The sequence below is a fragment of the Vicia villosa genome, linkage group LG3 (assembly GCF_029867415.1).
Source record: "Vicia villosa cultivar HV-30 ecotype Madison, WI linkage group LG3, Vvil1.0, whole genome shotgun sequence".
Taxonomy (NCBI): Eukaryota; Viridiplantae; Streptophyta; class Magnoliopsida; order Fabales; family Fabaceae; genus Vicia; species Vicia villosa.
The window spans coordinates 187,903,960-187,920,853 of NC_081182.1; the positions used below are offsets into that span (position 1 = coordinate 187,903,960).

The following is a 16,894-nucleotide window of genomic DNA, read 5'->3' on the forward strand; positions in this document are numbered from 1 at the left end:
TGCGAGAAAGCGATAAAATGCGAGAAAAGTAAAATGAAACGGGATCAATACCAAACGGATGATGATCCGTAAACTATAGCGAAGCAAAACGAAGAAACTAAGAATCCCGCGAGCGAGCTAGCAAAGCAAAAGCAAATGGTCAGCATACCGATTAGCCATGAAAGCACACAAAGATCGACACGCACGTCGAGCACAATCACAATACACCTGCAAGAGGAACAAGCAAACCAAACAAGCAAGTATAAAGTAAAAGGATCGTGTCTCCCGGATGAGAACACGATACAGATGCATAGGATTGTGTCCGCAAGTGATGCGGAACACTCGGGTAATAATCGTCGATCGGTGACTATCCAAAGGCCTTGCACACTAGCACACAAGTTAGAGATAACAAACATCGCAATCGGAATTGCGTTATTACTATAAAGCGAAAGGAAACAGACAAGTAATGTAAACATGAAATGGATAATGAAACATCAAAGAGAAATCAAACATGGATGATCTACAAATTAATGAAAACAAAGCATCTAGCAAGATAGTACGTCTCATGAGCTTTCCGACGATATAAAGAACGTGCAAATCGGAGCTACGAGTAAAAAGTTATGTAAGATTGAAGTTATAAAAGAAAACACAAAATTTGCACACAGGAACCGGTTCCTGCATAGGACAACCCGGTTCCTAGTACTAAAAATCAGAGGCAGAAAACTGGGAACCGGTTCCCACCTAGGGACAACCCGGTTCCTGGTACTAAATCACAGAAGCAAGAATATTTCATACAGCTGGGAACCGGTTCCCACCTAGGGACAACCCGGTTCCTAGTGCAAAAACTCAAGGGGAAAAACAACGCAGGAACCGGTTCCCACCTAGGGACAACCCGGTTCCTGGTGCAAAAACACAGAAAACCAGCAATTTCGGATTGAGTGGGAACCGGTTCCCGCCTGGGACAACCCGGTTCCTGGCGTAGCAAAATCAGTTTTTATGCATTTTTAAGGCTCCGGAGCCATTCGCACTCAATCCAAAACCGTTCCAACTTGAGATTAGAGCAAACAAACATTGAAAATTCATGCCATACGTAAATCCGCGAATCAAGTGAGTCACATATCAATAAACATGCTAAGTGCGACGCGTCAAGCAAGGCAAATATCAAACAAAAGCACTACACATGCATTTGTGCAAACACTTTGAGTGCGACACAAGTAACATACATGAACATCAACAGGTAAGCACACAAAATCATCCAATAATCACGGATTCGAACACGAATATCACAATTCATCATCAACGAGCAACAATTATATGCAATCAACATAAAATCCAAACACAATTCTCATGAACACGGCACATTCGAACAAAGTATGAACAAATTCACCGATCAATTATCAATTAATCAAGAACAAGAGGTAGATCAAGATCCGAATTCACATAATAATCAACAATTAAGCACTTAGTTTGAGATCCGAAAGCTTACCGAATGAAGATCTAACCGAAGTGCGAACACGAACACGATGCGAACGCGAACACGACACGAACGCGACACGACACGGACGCGACACGACACGAACGCGACACGAACTCGAACGAAATCCGGAGGGAGAGAGAGTGAGGGCGCGCGAGATGCAAGGAGAAGAGGAAGAGAAATTCGAACTTCGATCTTGATTCTTCAATCCATGTTCTTGATCTTGATGAAGATTGATGAATCTTGATGGAAGTTTTATGTAATTTGTGGTTTTGATCTATGAAAATTGAGAGAGAATTGAGAGAAAGTGTTTGTGAAGAGAATTGGTGAATTGAAATTATGAGAGTCCTCCCTTGATTTGTGAAGAGCAAAATGTTTATATATTGTCAACGCGAAATGTCCAAATTGCCCTCGGTGCGTCTCATTTTGGCTCGTTTTTAAGGAAACTCGGTTCGGCTCTGAATTCCGAAACGAAACCAATACCATTGTAAAGATGACCAAATTTGTGGCTCATCGCCGTGAGAATCGTCTCAATCCAATAAGCGATGAAGAAAATACGCCCGTTTGAATGGCGAGAAACGCCGATTAATCTGGTCCGACTGTGCAGAATTTTGTGAGTACCGCTCAAAGAACTCGATGAAACCCTATCTTCGGCTCAAAATCTGGACAAGCATGTGTGACGAAGAAACGAAGCTAACAAAATTTCTGAGAAAATGCCGCCGGAATGGACTTCATACGATAAAAATCGAAGAAGTTATGAATTTTCAAACTCGGCGCGACATACTCGAAAACACACTTTTTACCGAAACAACGCGACGATTCTTAAAATTATGGGAATTTTCCGTGCATAATTGGCCTTCGGTCCGAACATATGAAATCTTGGTAATGATGGTACGGAGCTCCAATTAAATTTTCAAGTGAATCCGACGAGCGGATTAGGAGATATGAATTTTCCGAGGTCCGAAACCCTACATTCAGCATTGTTTTTCACTACGAAACCTCAAGTATTTTGCAAATCTGGCAACCTTCCTCAAAGAATTGGCTTCCAAGCCAAACACGAAAGTTGTAGATATCGTCAAAACAGTCAAGACATCGCGGGAACTTAGCTCATATTACCCCTCAAATATGACTTGCGAATTTTCTCTTATTTCCACTATTTAAACCATATTTCACACCTTATCTTCATAAACCCATGAAAACTCTTTATTATTTTTCTTCCATTTTCGAGCGACGAAATAAACGTCATTGTTAACTTATAGCTCCAATAAAGAGGGCAAATTTTGGGGTGCAACAGCTGCCCCTATTCAAACTTCTTGAACCTGACGAGTGAGAAACAAAAGTTTCGAACCGTTGAGGTGGAAGGAGATTGAATACCAGAATGAACTCGAAAATTTGCGCTCTTGATCAATAGAAGATTCCGTATTGCAATAAGAAGGAATGTACCACCCTGCAGGCGAGGAGAAAAAAACTTCGATTGATCTGTATAATAAATATGCTCCAACTTGTGAAAAAGGAGGAACGGGCACCCACAGGCAGGGGAAATACTTCAAATGATCTGGGCATCAAGAGAAGGAACATCTCGACTGATCTGAGTATCAGGCGGAGCAGACGTCTCCGAACTTGCATCGGGATAGATGTCTTAAGTCGATCTGGGAATCGAAGGAGATACATCGGTTGATCTGGACATCAACGGGTAATAAGTATCTCTGATCTAGGAATCATGATATGGGAATCAGGGCAGACATCTCTTCTGATGCAATTAAATCATCAGGTAGATATTCCAACTAATCTGGGAATTAGCGGCTAGCTCCTTCGTAAGACCACGGGGATCCGGAGGCGGTTCCTTCAACTGAACTGGAAATCAGGATAGGAACAATATCTCTTCCGAACTGTGTACGCCGGGGAAAGAATGCCTTTAAACTGATCTGGACATGATGCCAGAAAATAAGTAGGACAATCTTCATCTGAAAGACAAAGTCGATCAGGAAAACATCTCCATCTGATCTGATGATATCAGTGGCTTGCTCCTTCGTAAGATCCTGGGATCCGGAGGCGGTTCCTTCAACTAATCTGAAACTGGATATTAGGATAGGAATGGATGTTTCTTCCGAACTGTGTACGCCGGGTAAAGAAAAACGTCCTCAACTGATGGTTAGGCACCAGGACTGGGCAAACGAATTTTTTCTTCTGAACGAACTAGATCGTCAGGGAGTAGATATTTCCAACTGATCTGATGTATCAGAGGGCTTGCTCCTTCGTAAGATCTTGGGAGATCCGGAGGCGGTTCCTTCAACTGAGCTGGATATCAGGATAGGAACAAATATCTTCCACCGATCTGGGGGCATCGAGAATAGGAATGTCTTTGAACTGATCTGAGCTATGCCAGAAAATAAGTAGAACAATCCTCTTCTGATTCAAAACATCAGGATAAGCGCCTATAATGACTAGGCGAATATTGCTCTCTAGGGAGCATTTGAATCTGGATAACTTTCCTGCAGAAAGAGACAGATATGATATGATTTATGCATGATGCATGTATGAATGTGTATGGAATAACGTTTCCGAGGAGGAAGACGCTATAGGCTTTTGAGAATGCAATGCGAATGATGCATGATTCGAACGTTGCTTAGGGAGGCAACGGATGAGCACTGAATTGCTGAAGAAGTCCTGGAGAGAATACGGAACTCTGCGGGGAGAACAAGATGAGTGACCAAGGGTCACAAACTGCGAGCTGGCAAAGATGGATCAGAAATCTGCTGGAGATGATCAAATTTGGATGCGAGCTCTGTTTGAGGAATAACTCCTGTTTGGGGATAAGAACATCCCACTTGAATGCTTGGGGAATACCCGGGAAACTTCACTGGAGAAGCAAAATCTCGACATACTGGGGATGTGGAGATAAGGGCAAGTCATGAAGACAACTCTGATGGGGAAATGACCAACTTGCTTGTATAGGACGCATTCAGCTGGGGAAATCCTTGAAGGAAAACAGATTCTGCTGAGGATGCATGTGAATCTCTGTTGAGGAAAGAAACTCAGTGGGGAAGATGGATACTTCTGCACAGCAATCTGCCAGGGATATGAGAGATCCGCTGGGGATAAGGAACTCAGCATAAGAACCTTTTGTTAAGGCAACTCCACCGGGGAATAAGATGACTCTCCTGGGGAAAACAGGTCAATCTGTTGGGGAGAGAAACACTCTACTGGAGAGGATGAGGAACTCGGACAAGGAACCACATTAAGAGCTTGCCGGGGAATCAGACACCATCCAATCATGACTCAATTGGGGAGAAGACATTCCGCCGGGGAATAAGACTTCTGGAACGTAGAGAATGCATCAAGATGTGCTTTGATGAGGATATGAGAATCTTGGAACAAAGAAAGTCTCATCCAGATATACTCAGCTGGGGAATGAGAATCCCTCATTAGGATGCACTCGGCTGGGGATTGAGAATCTCTCATAGCTATGTGTGTCAATATGCTGCTGCGAAGCGCTTGCAAGGACGTACCTGCGAGACAAACAGATGAAAATGCCCCAGGATATAGCATGGCATCTTGGCCTGCCATCCTGGTCATACAAGACTTTGAAGTAATTTCAAAGATTTTATCATTTCTAATCATGTATTGTAAAAGCAAAGCAGTTTTCATATGCAAAGTTTAACACAAATCCATGACATTTTATGCAAACAAAACAGTAAAAGAAAACAGTTGTTTAAGATAAAAGAGATCTTTATTAATTGCGAACCGAATGCTCGTAAAAGAGCGAACACATTTCAGAAGTAGTTCCTAGTAAGAGGTAACCACGCATTTATTGAGTACAAGAGAAATGGCAATGTGAAAACGGATATCCATTGATTCCGATCCCGCTATCACTTTTATAACCTTGACGTTCTCATCTCCTTGCTTTGGAAGACCGTACTCATTAGGATTGATCACTGCCCGATCTGACAATGTCACCAAACTTGTGGACCCGACGGGGTTTGTGAGAGCCTTTAGGGATTTGAGATGCCAGGTGCAAACTCAAGAACACGGAATCTTGCTTATCCCTCGGTCGGGAGCCCTAAACACAGTGATTGGAATTTGTGAATGCTTTAGGGATTTGAGCTGCCAGGTGCAAACTCAAGAACACGGAGTCTTGCTTATCCCTCGGTCGGGAGCCCTAAGCATGTATGAAGAGTGATTGCCAGGGTGGCATGCAAGATGTAGTCATTCGCTTTTGTCCCTTTTTTGCCTAAGTCGCCCTTTCGGGTTTTCAACTTAGCGGGTATATTTGTTTCTTTTTCATTCTTTTGCTTGATTCATTTTCCTTTCTTTTTTTTTTTCTTTCTCTTTTTTTTTATCAGGTCTATGCGAAGTATTTTTTGACTACATCCGCGTTCACAGGGTGCGGAAAGTTCTCGCCATCCATCGTTGCAAGCATCATGGCACCGCCAGAGAACACTTTCTGCACAACAAAGGGGCCTTCATACGTCGGAGTCCACTTGCCTCGAGGATCACCTTGAGGAATAATGATTCTTTTGAGCACCAGATCACCTGGTTTGTGGCTTTGGGGTCGCACCCGCTTGTCAAAAGCTTTTCTCATCTTCTTTTGGTATACCTGACCATGTCCAATAGCCGCTAAGCGTTTCTCGTCAATGAGGTTCAACTGATCCATCCGATTCTGTATCCATTCTGACTCGTCAAGCTCGACGTCTTTCATAATCCTCAGGGAAGGAATCTCAACTTCAACAGGCAGTACCGCTTCCATACCATAAACAAGCGAGAAAGGAGTTGCCCCAGTCGATGTACGCACGGAGGTACGATAACCATGCAAAGCAAAAGGTAGCATCTCGTGCCAATCTCGGTAAGTCACTACCATCTTCTGCACAATCTTCTTAATGTTCTTGTTGGCCGCTTCGACAGCGCCATTCATCTTTGGGCGATACGGAGAAGAATTGTGATGCTTTATCTTGAAGGCCTCACAAAGCTCCTTCATCATCTTGTTATTGAGATTCGATCCATTGTCAGTAATGATCTTTTCAGGAATCCCATAACGACAGATTATATTGTGCTTGATAAAACGAGTAATCACTTGCTTGGTGACATTCGCATAAGATGCGGCTTCAACCCACTTGGTGAAGTAATCGATGGCCACCAAAATGAAACGATGTCCATTAGAAGCAGTAGGTTTAATCTCTCCAATCATGTCAATGCCCCACATTGCAAAAGGCCACGGAGAAGTCAAAACATTCAAAGGCACAGGCGGCACGTGCACTTTATCAGCATAGATCTGGCACTTGTGACAAATTCTGACATGGTTATGACAATCAGTTTCCATAGTGGACCAATAGTAACCAGCCCTCAAGATCTTCTTAGCCATTGTATGCCCACTAGAATGGGTACCAAACTCACCTTCGTGCATTTCCTCTATAATTTTCGAAGCTTCCTCCTTAACAACACATCGGAGCAACACACCGTCATGATGCCTCTTGTACAATACACCACCGTTAAGGTAGAACTTAGTTGCAAACCTTCTCAGAAACTTCTTATCAGTCACCGACGCTTCGGGAGGATACTCTTGAGTTTCGAGGAACTTTTTGATATCATGGTACCAGGGATTACCATCCAACTCAACATCAGCCTCAAAACAAAATGCAGGTTCATCTAACCTGTTAATGGTGATATTAGGCGCTTCATTGGCCCATTTCACTTTGAACATGGAAGCCAAAGTAGCGAGAGCATCAGCAAGATTGTTCTCTTCTCTAGAAATATGCTCGAATGTGATCTCATCAAAGTACGGAATGAGTCTCACATGCTCCCTGTATGGAATCAGATTCTGATGGCGAATTTCCCAATCTCCATTGATCTGGCTAATGACAAGATTGGAATCCCCATAAACCTTCAAGTATTTAATTCGCAAATCGATCGCAGCTTCCATACCATAGATGCAGGCTTCATACTCAGCCATGTTATTAGTGCAATCAAAACAGATTCTGGCTGTAAACGGAATATGAAAACCTGATGGAGAAGTAATCACAGCTCCAACACCATTCCCGAGTGCATTAGAGGCACCATCGAACACGAGCGTCCATCGCGATCCTGGTTCGGGTCCTTCCTCTGGTCCAGGAATGTTACAATCTCTGATGTACAACACATCCTCATCGGGAAATTCAAACTTCATCGGTTCATAATCTTCAACAGGCTGGTGCGCAAGATAATCCGCCAACACACTACCTTTAATGGCTTTCTGGGTAGTATACTGGATATCATATTCAGTCAAGATCATTTGCCACCTGGCTACTCTTCCGGAAAGAGCGGGCTTCTCAAAAACATATTTGATAGGATCCATCTTGGAAATCAATAAAGTGGTGTGAACCAACATATACTGCCTCAGCCGGCGAGCAGCCCACACCAAAGCACAGCAAGTTTTCTCGAGCAGTGAGTATCGGGATTCACAGTCGGTAAACTTTTTGCTAAGGTAGTATATTGCATGCTCTTTTCGGCCAGACTCCTCATGTTGACCCAGCACACATCCCATTGAATTTTCAAGAACTGTGAGGTACATAATCAAAGGCCTTCCTGGAACTGGAGGCATTAGTATCGGAGGTTCTTGCAGATATTCTTTCACTTTTTCGAATGCTTTTTGACAATCATTATTCCACCTGGCCGTCTGATCTTTTCTTAGTAATTTGAATATTGGTTCACAAGTGGCCGTAAGATGAGAGATGAATCTAGCAATGTAGTTCAATCTCCCTAAGAAACCACGAACCTCCTTTTCTGTTCTCGGCTCAGGCATCTCTTGTATAGCTTTTATTTTTGCAGGATCGACCTCAATACCTTTCCCACTAACAACAAAGCCCAATAGCTTTCCGGATCGCACTCCGAAAGTGCATTTGTTTGGATTCAACCTCAGTCTGAATTCTCGAAGCCTTTCAAATAATTTCTGCAAATGAACCAAGTGCTCTTCTTCAGTGTGAGACTTTGCAATCATGTCGTCAACATACACTTCAATCTCTTTGTGAATCATGTCGTGAAAAAGAGTCACCATGGCACGCTGATACGTTGCCCCTGCGTTTTTCAACCCAAAAGGCATGACTTTATAGCAGAAAGTTCCCCATGGTGTAATAAACGTTGTTTTCTCCATGTCCTCTGGTGCCATCTTTATCTGATTGTACCCAGAGAAGCCATCCATGAAGGAAAACACTTTGAAAGGAGCAGTATTATCCACCAACACATCAATATGGGGAAGAGGGAAATCATCTTTCGGACTCGCCCTATTCAAATCTCTGTAATCAACACACATCCTGACCTTTCCGTCCTTTTTAGGTACAGGAACAATATTCGCAACCCACGGCGGGTAATTCACAACTTGCAGAAAGCCAGCATCAAATTGTTTCTCAACCTCTTTCTTAATCTTCTCAGACATATCTGGGCGAGTCCTTCGAAGCTTCTGCTTGACTAGAGGACTATCTTCCTTGAGAGGTAGACGGTGTACCACAATATCTGTATCAAGACCTGGCATATCCTCGTAGGATCAAGCAATGATATCCGCATACTCTTTCAACATATCAATAAGCTTGTGCTTCACACTGTTCTCAAGCGCAGCCCCTATCTTGACTTCTCGGACTTGCTCTTTAGTACCAACATTTACCATCTCGATTACCTCTTGATGCGGCTGAATCGCTTTCTTTTCCTGTTTCAACAATCTGGCCAACTCGTCGGGGAGATCACAATCTTCATAAGCTTCCTCCTCGGCTTGGTAGATCGGATTGTCAAAATCATAATAAGCAATAGCGGAACTGTTACCAATGGAATCCGTAGTAGTGGAACATCTGCATGATTGATGTTTTTATTTTAGTTTTATTTTTATTAAGCTATGTGCAAGTGTGTGCAAAAACATTGCCATTTAAAGGAAAAAAGTTAAAAGGAAAGACAAAGAGCAAAACATTTGAATGCAAAAACGTCCTTTTATTTCATGATTAACTTTGAAAATGCGAACTGCATGGCCCTACAAATGATTCACTACGCCTTGGGCAGAACGTAGGAATTATGTCATGATAAGAAAAGTAAAAACAAGGAATTTACTCCTGAGCTTGTGTAACTTGGATGACATCTTCGATTGTCCAGTTGCAAGGCATCTCTCCAGGAATACTTGGACGAATCCAGCTATCAAAGTCACAATCACTATCCACCTCCTCACCATCGACAATGGCATGGACCTGACCATCTTGAATGACACCTCCGCTCACAAACTTGACCGGGCTAAGGATATTAGGCTTTGGCGATGCAATATGCTTTCCAGGATTGAAACCAAGACCATTCTTATCAAGTTTGGGACGCAAGTCAATTACTTTCCCCCAGCCTTCCACTCTTCCAGTCTCAACGACAACCTGAGCATCTTTCAAAGAGGACATGACTGTTTCTGGCTTTGTTATCTCATAAGGAGGAGTTCTCACAGCATTCACAGCTTCAAACGCTTGAAATGGAGTCTCATGTATTTCACCTTCGATCTCCACATATCGGAAAGAAGACAAGTGACTCACAATATAATCTTCTTCACCACAAACTGTCACCACTTTACCGTCAACCGGATACTTCAACTTCTGATGAAGAGTGGATGTCACAGCGCCAGCCTTGTGAATCCACGGTCGTCCCAACAAACAACAGTAAGCAGGTTGAATGTCCATCACATAAAATGTTGTAGTAAAGATCTGAGGACCAACCTGAATTGGTAGATCTACCTCTCCGAACACAGACCTCCTTGAACCGTCAAAGGCGCGCACCACCAACTCACTAGGCCTTAACTCCACACCGGCATAGTCAGTTCTCATTAGAGCTGATTTGGGAAGCACGTTTAGGGAAGAACCAGTATCGACCAGAACACGGGACAGAGTCGTCCCCTTACACTCAATCGAAATATGCAAAGCCTTGTTATGGTTTCTCCCTTCTGGAGGAAGATCACGATCAGTAAATCCCAAACCATTCCCAGCAGAGATATTATTGGCTACCGCCTCTAGCTGATTCACAGATATTTCATGCGGGACATAAGCACCATTCAGGATTCTCAAGAGAGCATCCCTATGACCTTCTGAACACATCAACAGTTGCAAGATGGAAATCTTTGACTGGGTCTGACCCAACTGCTCAACAACCTTGTAATCAGACTTCCTGATGATCCTCAATAATTCCTCCACATCCTTGGAAGACACAGCACTATCAGGTGCCCCACTCTGACTCGGAGAATTCTGGACATCGGTCACTACTTGTTTCCCTTTGGCCTTAGCCAAAGCATCTGCATTGTTTTGAAGAAGCTGAGGGGAGAACACCCTACCACTGCGAGTGATCCTACCAGTACCGACGAAATTATCGTTGTTTGCCACTGAGGCCTTAACAAACTTCTCTTTAGATGGCCCGCCTTCCTCCTTCGTGCCATAGTAATATACATCTGAACCATAATGCCAAGGGATGGCCTTCTCACTCTCATATGGAATAGGCCCTGGCACAGTAATCATCAACGCCGCTGGTTGTTCCTCATACGGGATACTGACAGGTATCTGAATAGGCACTTGGATACATATTGGAACAACTGGATCATAAGGAATTGAGATCACAGACACTTCACCATCCTTACTCTTCGCACCTCTCAACCTTCGATAGAACTGAAGAGGACCCTCATCAATCAGCTTTTGTACCATACCTTTCAAATCATCACAACCTTCGGGTTGACTTTTGCAATTCTCACAATCAACTTCACAGCCTGGGAAGTTACCGCTATTGATCAGATGTTGTTTCACAGATACAAGAGGAAAAGTCAAACAGCTCACATCAGATACAACATTTATCTCTTCATTCTCAATGGCATTCACACCCGAACCTCCGTGAGTAGGCATCGGATTATTGACAATATTGGGTGTAGGAGTGAATTGAATAATCTTTTGATCCAACAAGTCCTGGACTTTGTTCTTCAACGCAATACACCTCTCGGTATCATGCCCAGCGGCACCTGAATGGAAAGCACATCGTGCGTTCGCATTGTAATTCGGAGATTGTGTGTCCGGAGCATTCGGAGCTTCTCTCAAAGTAATTTTCTCAATCTTGAGCAAATGTTGCAGCACCTGAGCATAAGTCATAGGAATCGGATCAATCTTTCTGTGAGGCCTAGTCCTGGGAGGATAGCGATCATTATTAGAACGTTGTCCCTGCTGTTGTTGTTGTTGTGGTACTGGGATCATGACAGCATTAACCTGTGAATTGCTTCTCCCCGAACCCCTTCTTCCATATATGGCATCCGCATTTCCTTCTTTCCTTCTGGCATAACCTTCAGCTTGTTTCTTACCACCAGCAGAATTAGAAGAAGCTCCCAACTGAATTTTCCCCATCTTTAGACCCATCTCAACACGTTCTCCATATCTCACCATTTCAGAAAAGTTTGCTGAAGCACTGCAAGCCAAATAATAGTGTCCAGACAAAGTACTGGTGAACATGTCAATCATCTCACGTTCAGTCATCGGTGGCTGAACTCTTGCAGCTAACTCACGCCATTTCTGAGCGTACTCTTTGAAAGATTCTTTAGACCCCTGAACCAAACTCTGCAACTGGGTCCTGTTGGGTGCCATATCAACATTGTACTGATAGTGCTTAATGAAAGCCTCCACAAGATCTCTCCAAGAATGGATATGGGTGCGTTCAAGTTGAACATACCACTCCAAGGAAGCTCCAGCCAAGCTATCCTAGAAGAAATGCATTAGAAAACCCTCATCCTCAGAATAAACTGACATCTTGCGATAGTATGCTTTGACATGAGTCATGGGACAAGTCACCCCATTGTATTTGTCAAAAGATGGAACTTTGAATTTTGGTGGGATCCTCACACCGGGAACCAACCCCAAGTCATTGATATCCATGCCTAACACCCCTTTGCCTTTAACAGCTCTGAGACGTTCTTCAATCAGACGATACCTTTCAACTTCGTCATGTGCACCTTCAGCACTATGCCTTGATACCTGGTCAAAGTTCTCAACATTGAAATCCAAATTACCACGGTTCTGATGATCTCTCCTTCCCAACAGACGAGACGGAGGTGGAGGTGGAAACCCGTGATGCTGATTGAAAGGATTATAGTGCCCTTCCACATGATCAAACTCATTCGGATCATGATGATCGTCAATTCTACCAGACACGTCATCAAACAGCCCTGGATGTCCTCCATTCTCATTCCTTCTGGAGTTCTCGACAAGAACTCGCAAGTCATCCTGCCCTTTGGTCGCATTAGTCAATGCTTCCATAAACTGCGCCATCTGCGCATTCATCTGCTCTGTCAGTTGAGCTCTCATCTCTGCCATTTGTTCCTGAATCTGTTCCATCTGCCTTCTCTGATTGCTCCTAGTCGGATACGGGTGATTAGCCGTCTTAGAACTCCTTCTGATAACAAAACAGTGAGACATAAGATATAAGACCTGCAAAACCTGCAAATACATGACATGTATGATATATGAATGATATGCATGAAATGTTTGTCAATTTTCAGGTATCCAAGAGTTCATCCCACTTTCAGATAGGACATAGAAACCCTGATACCGAATATATTTGAATAACAATCCACACACGAGAATAATTCAGCAAACTGAGCATATTTCATTCCAACATAACTGAGAATTTGAGTTCATACAAATAAAACACATAACCGTGTCACAATGTGCTCATACAAAAGAAATCCAGAATATCAAAATGCGACCCCATCCAACAGTCCTGGACATGGGCGACAAACATCAAGAATACACATCAAATCAAACCCTAGACCAAACAAATCCAATCCACAGCAGCACTAGGATCGTCTGACAACAGAATGAGCTCCTCCATCTCCTCTCCGCTGGGATCGGAGGCTTGCGAGCTCTTCTTCAAGTCGAGCTGATTTGGCTTTCTCTCCCATCAACTGTTGTTCTGAATCCTGCATCCTTCTCTTGCTATTGCTTTCAGACCTTCGCAACTTCGCACACTCCTGCTGTTTTCGGTACAAGCTTTCTTCCATCAAGTCATGAGATCGCCTTTGGGCACGTGTCATGCTTGAACCTTCACCTTGCGCATGCTTGAGCTTACGAGCCAATTCCGCCTTTTCGCGATCTTGAAAATACCTCTCCAAGCCAACCTCATTGTCCTTTGCTCTTAGTTTGATGTTGTCCGCTTCAATTTGAATATAGAGTTCAGCCGCAACGGTATCAGATAAAACCACGGGAGGTTGCTCATACAATGGACATGACCTCGCGAATGGCAACAACAGATTTGCCACTCTTGCTTCAACCCACTTTCGGTAAGGACCCATAGCAATAGGAACTTTCTTGCTCAAAGTAGTCTGATCTCTCTTGTGAACTTTGGTCCAAGCATACGCTATCTTCTCTAACTCCATAGAATCTTTACCATCAGCAAAATACACTGATTCAAACGCTTCTACATCATTCTGAGCCCTTTCCATTGCATATCCCAATTGACGATAGGCGAGTTTGGGATTGTAACTAATGCAACCTCTGGTTCCCATGAGAGGAACGTTGGGATATTGACCGCAACTAGTGATGATGTTCCAAATTTTCCCCACACAATAGTTCCACCTGATGTCGTAAGATGTGAGGTTAACAATCCTATCTGACCACTTAAGAGAACTCTTCTTGAGCACAAAAGGTCCTCTCACCGGCAAATGCAACATGAACCACTGACACAACAACAGAAGAAAAGAACCAACAACATATCCTCCCTTCTTACTTCTCGAATGGATCGAAAAATAAGCGTCTGCAAGCAACGTTGGCACAGGGTTTTTGTTCATAAAGACACAAATCGCCGCCAAACTCACAAAGTTCTCTCTTGAAGGAAACAAAACAATACCATAAATCATGATGGCAAGCAAACGACTAAAATCAACCCACTGCTCCTTCTTCGCCGCATCCTCAGCCCTACTGATCAAAAAGCAAAGATAGAAACCAAAAACACCGCCCGATGACTTCCAATTTCTTTCCACCTCCTTTATACCCATGTGAAGAGCTTCAGCTATTTTTTCAAATCTCACAACCTCGGGAACTCGAATGAAAGGTACATCATCAGTGATTCGGATGTTGAGTATGTAAGAAAATTCCTCGAGTGTTGGCACCAGTTGATAGTCCTGAAACGTAAAACACCTCAACTGTGGATCATAGAACTGAAACAGGGTGATCAAAGCCATTGGATCGAAAGATGTTTTGAGGATGGAGAGCAAATTGCCATAATCATGATTGAAGTCACGAAGAACCTCCCCTTCCAACCGAGAACTCAAACCAATCAACCCCGAAACATCAATACCCGGAATCTTGTAAGCTCTGGTATGCCTTGTACGCTCCTTGACAGTATCAGTGGGAATGTCCATCTTCAACTTGGGTGAACTCCTGAATATCCCTGAAAATATGACATGCAAATGTTTGTTATACATATATATTTTTTTTTTGCGTTTCTTTTGGAAATAAATATGCTATGATGCACAGTGGTGGGACTTGTTGCCGCCCACCAGGCATTCTGGACTGCCGGTAACACACATAGTACAGAGCCAATGGTTCGGCCCCCAAATGGATATACCATACGGTACATAGGATGTCAACCCACAGAACCAAAGCCCGTAGTCAACAACACACTGGAATAGAACACAGACTACTACTCGAACAAGAACCGTAGTACCCCACGAACAGGAACCAATAGTACACTCGAACAAGAACAGCGGTAACCCCCGAACAAGAACAGCGGTAACCCACGAACAAGAACCAAAGTCACCATCAATGTACCTGTTAAGCAATGATTGATTCCCGCCCCACTCACGGGTAAATCTAGGCCAAGGTAGGTCAAAATGCCAACAGAGGATCGAATGTAGGCGCTATCATACGATATTGCCTCATTCCACCAAGCTCTGCCCGTGGATACGTGATCAGATCAATCAAGCATACGCCTTCTGTCCGTCACGGCCACTCTATTCCTAGTTCCTATGGTATCACTCATAGCCTGGGTATTGGGCCTTTTACCTCTTGAAACACCCACCCACAGATAGAAATCCAGACAGTCTAGAATATGATGCAGAAAAGTAAAAGCGCACATAGAATGCAATGCAAACAGGCAAATATGCAAAGCAGTAAAACACCCAATGATAAACACACAAGCGCTAGGATCGACTCGCTGAGTCCGGACCAGCAACAGGTCGAGACTTCCCCAGCAGAGTCGCCAGCTGTCGCTACCGCGAAAATTAACAGAGTCGCCACTAACATATTTATCCTGAAAAGGAAGGGAATGCCAGCAAACCGCAAAACAAAACAATGGTCTCACGACCAAAGAAACAGGGTAAGGGAGTCGGTTACGCGAGGGGAAGGTGTTAGCACCCCTCGCGCCCATCGTACTCGATGGTATCCACGCTTGTGTCTAAAACTATGGGTGTGTAAGCAAACTGCGCTAATCTGGACTTAAATGAATGCAGAATGTAGGGAAAAGAAAGAGTTATACTCGCACGGGCCCTACCCCGCTGCCTACGTATCCGTTTTGCGGAATCAGAGGTACCGTAGCTCGGCTAACTAATTTTTGTTTGTTTTGTGTTTTTTAGGTGAACAAGTTACATTCACACTCCGCTGCTCGACCTTTGGAGACTTATGCTTGGGAATGGAGCGGAAATAACAAGCTCTTAAGAAAAGAAAATCAAAGAGTGTGGTTTGTGTTTTAAAGAATGCATGAGGAAGACTTAAGCTAAGGGGGGAAAGCTTGCTACCTAATGTTATCATACAAAGGGTACATATCTAAGCTAAGCTATCAACCTACGAGGGATAAAGGTAAGCACACAATAATATCACACAAACGAGCATCCGCTCGTAAAGCAAACAAACCAACGGTACTGACCGAATGGTAGAAAAGCGGTCCCGCCATAGCCGAGGGGAGCAGCTCAACCCAAGTCAACCAAGCATTAGACCTCGCGAAAATGATCGGGCCATAGACAAGAGGGCGGACCCCTCTCAGCAACTAAGCCGTCACGGATCGTAAAGGAAAACGGTGCGTGCGTACACCGAGCATCAACGTCGAGCGACGCGAGCTATAGGAAAGGCGGGGGTCCGGCTACATGAACCCTTTTCCTGACATACTCGATAACAAGATCTTGTGCAGGTTCAGAAGCAAGCAATGCATAGCGTGCGCTGATCAGTGGTTTTCACACATATATTTACCATTGTTTTTAAGTATTTTTAAGTTATGTTATTTAGTGTTTTATTTCATTATTCTTCATTTTATGCTTTGGTTGTATGTTTTAATGTTTTCAGGCTCATATGAATAAATCGAGAAATAAGGAAGAAAAGTGGAGTTCTGAAGGCTGCACGGCCCGTGCAGACCTGCACGGCCCGTGCAGAATCAAATGTCATCTCCCATACAAAAACCAGAGAGTTTGCACGGGCGCCCGTGCAGCTTGGCACGACCCGTGCA

The 16,894-nt window shown here is 43.7% G+C and overlaps 1 protein-coding gene across 1 annotated transcript; it reads right to left on the bottom strand.

Moving 5' to 3' along the window:
- Positions 1-13,256: 13,256 nt before the first annotated feature.
- Positions 13,257-14,819, bottom strand: LOC131659545 (uncharacterized). Its single transcript, XM_058928720.1, has 2 exons — positions 14,706-14,819; positions 13,257-14,579 (listed from the first exon to the last, which is right to left on the bottom strand). Exons 1-2 carry the CDS (start codon positions 14,817-14,819, stop codon positions 13,257-13,259), a joined length of 1,437 nt encoding a protein of 478 aa, XP_058784703.1.
- Positions 14,820-16,894: the final 2,075 nt, after the last annotated feature.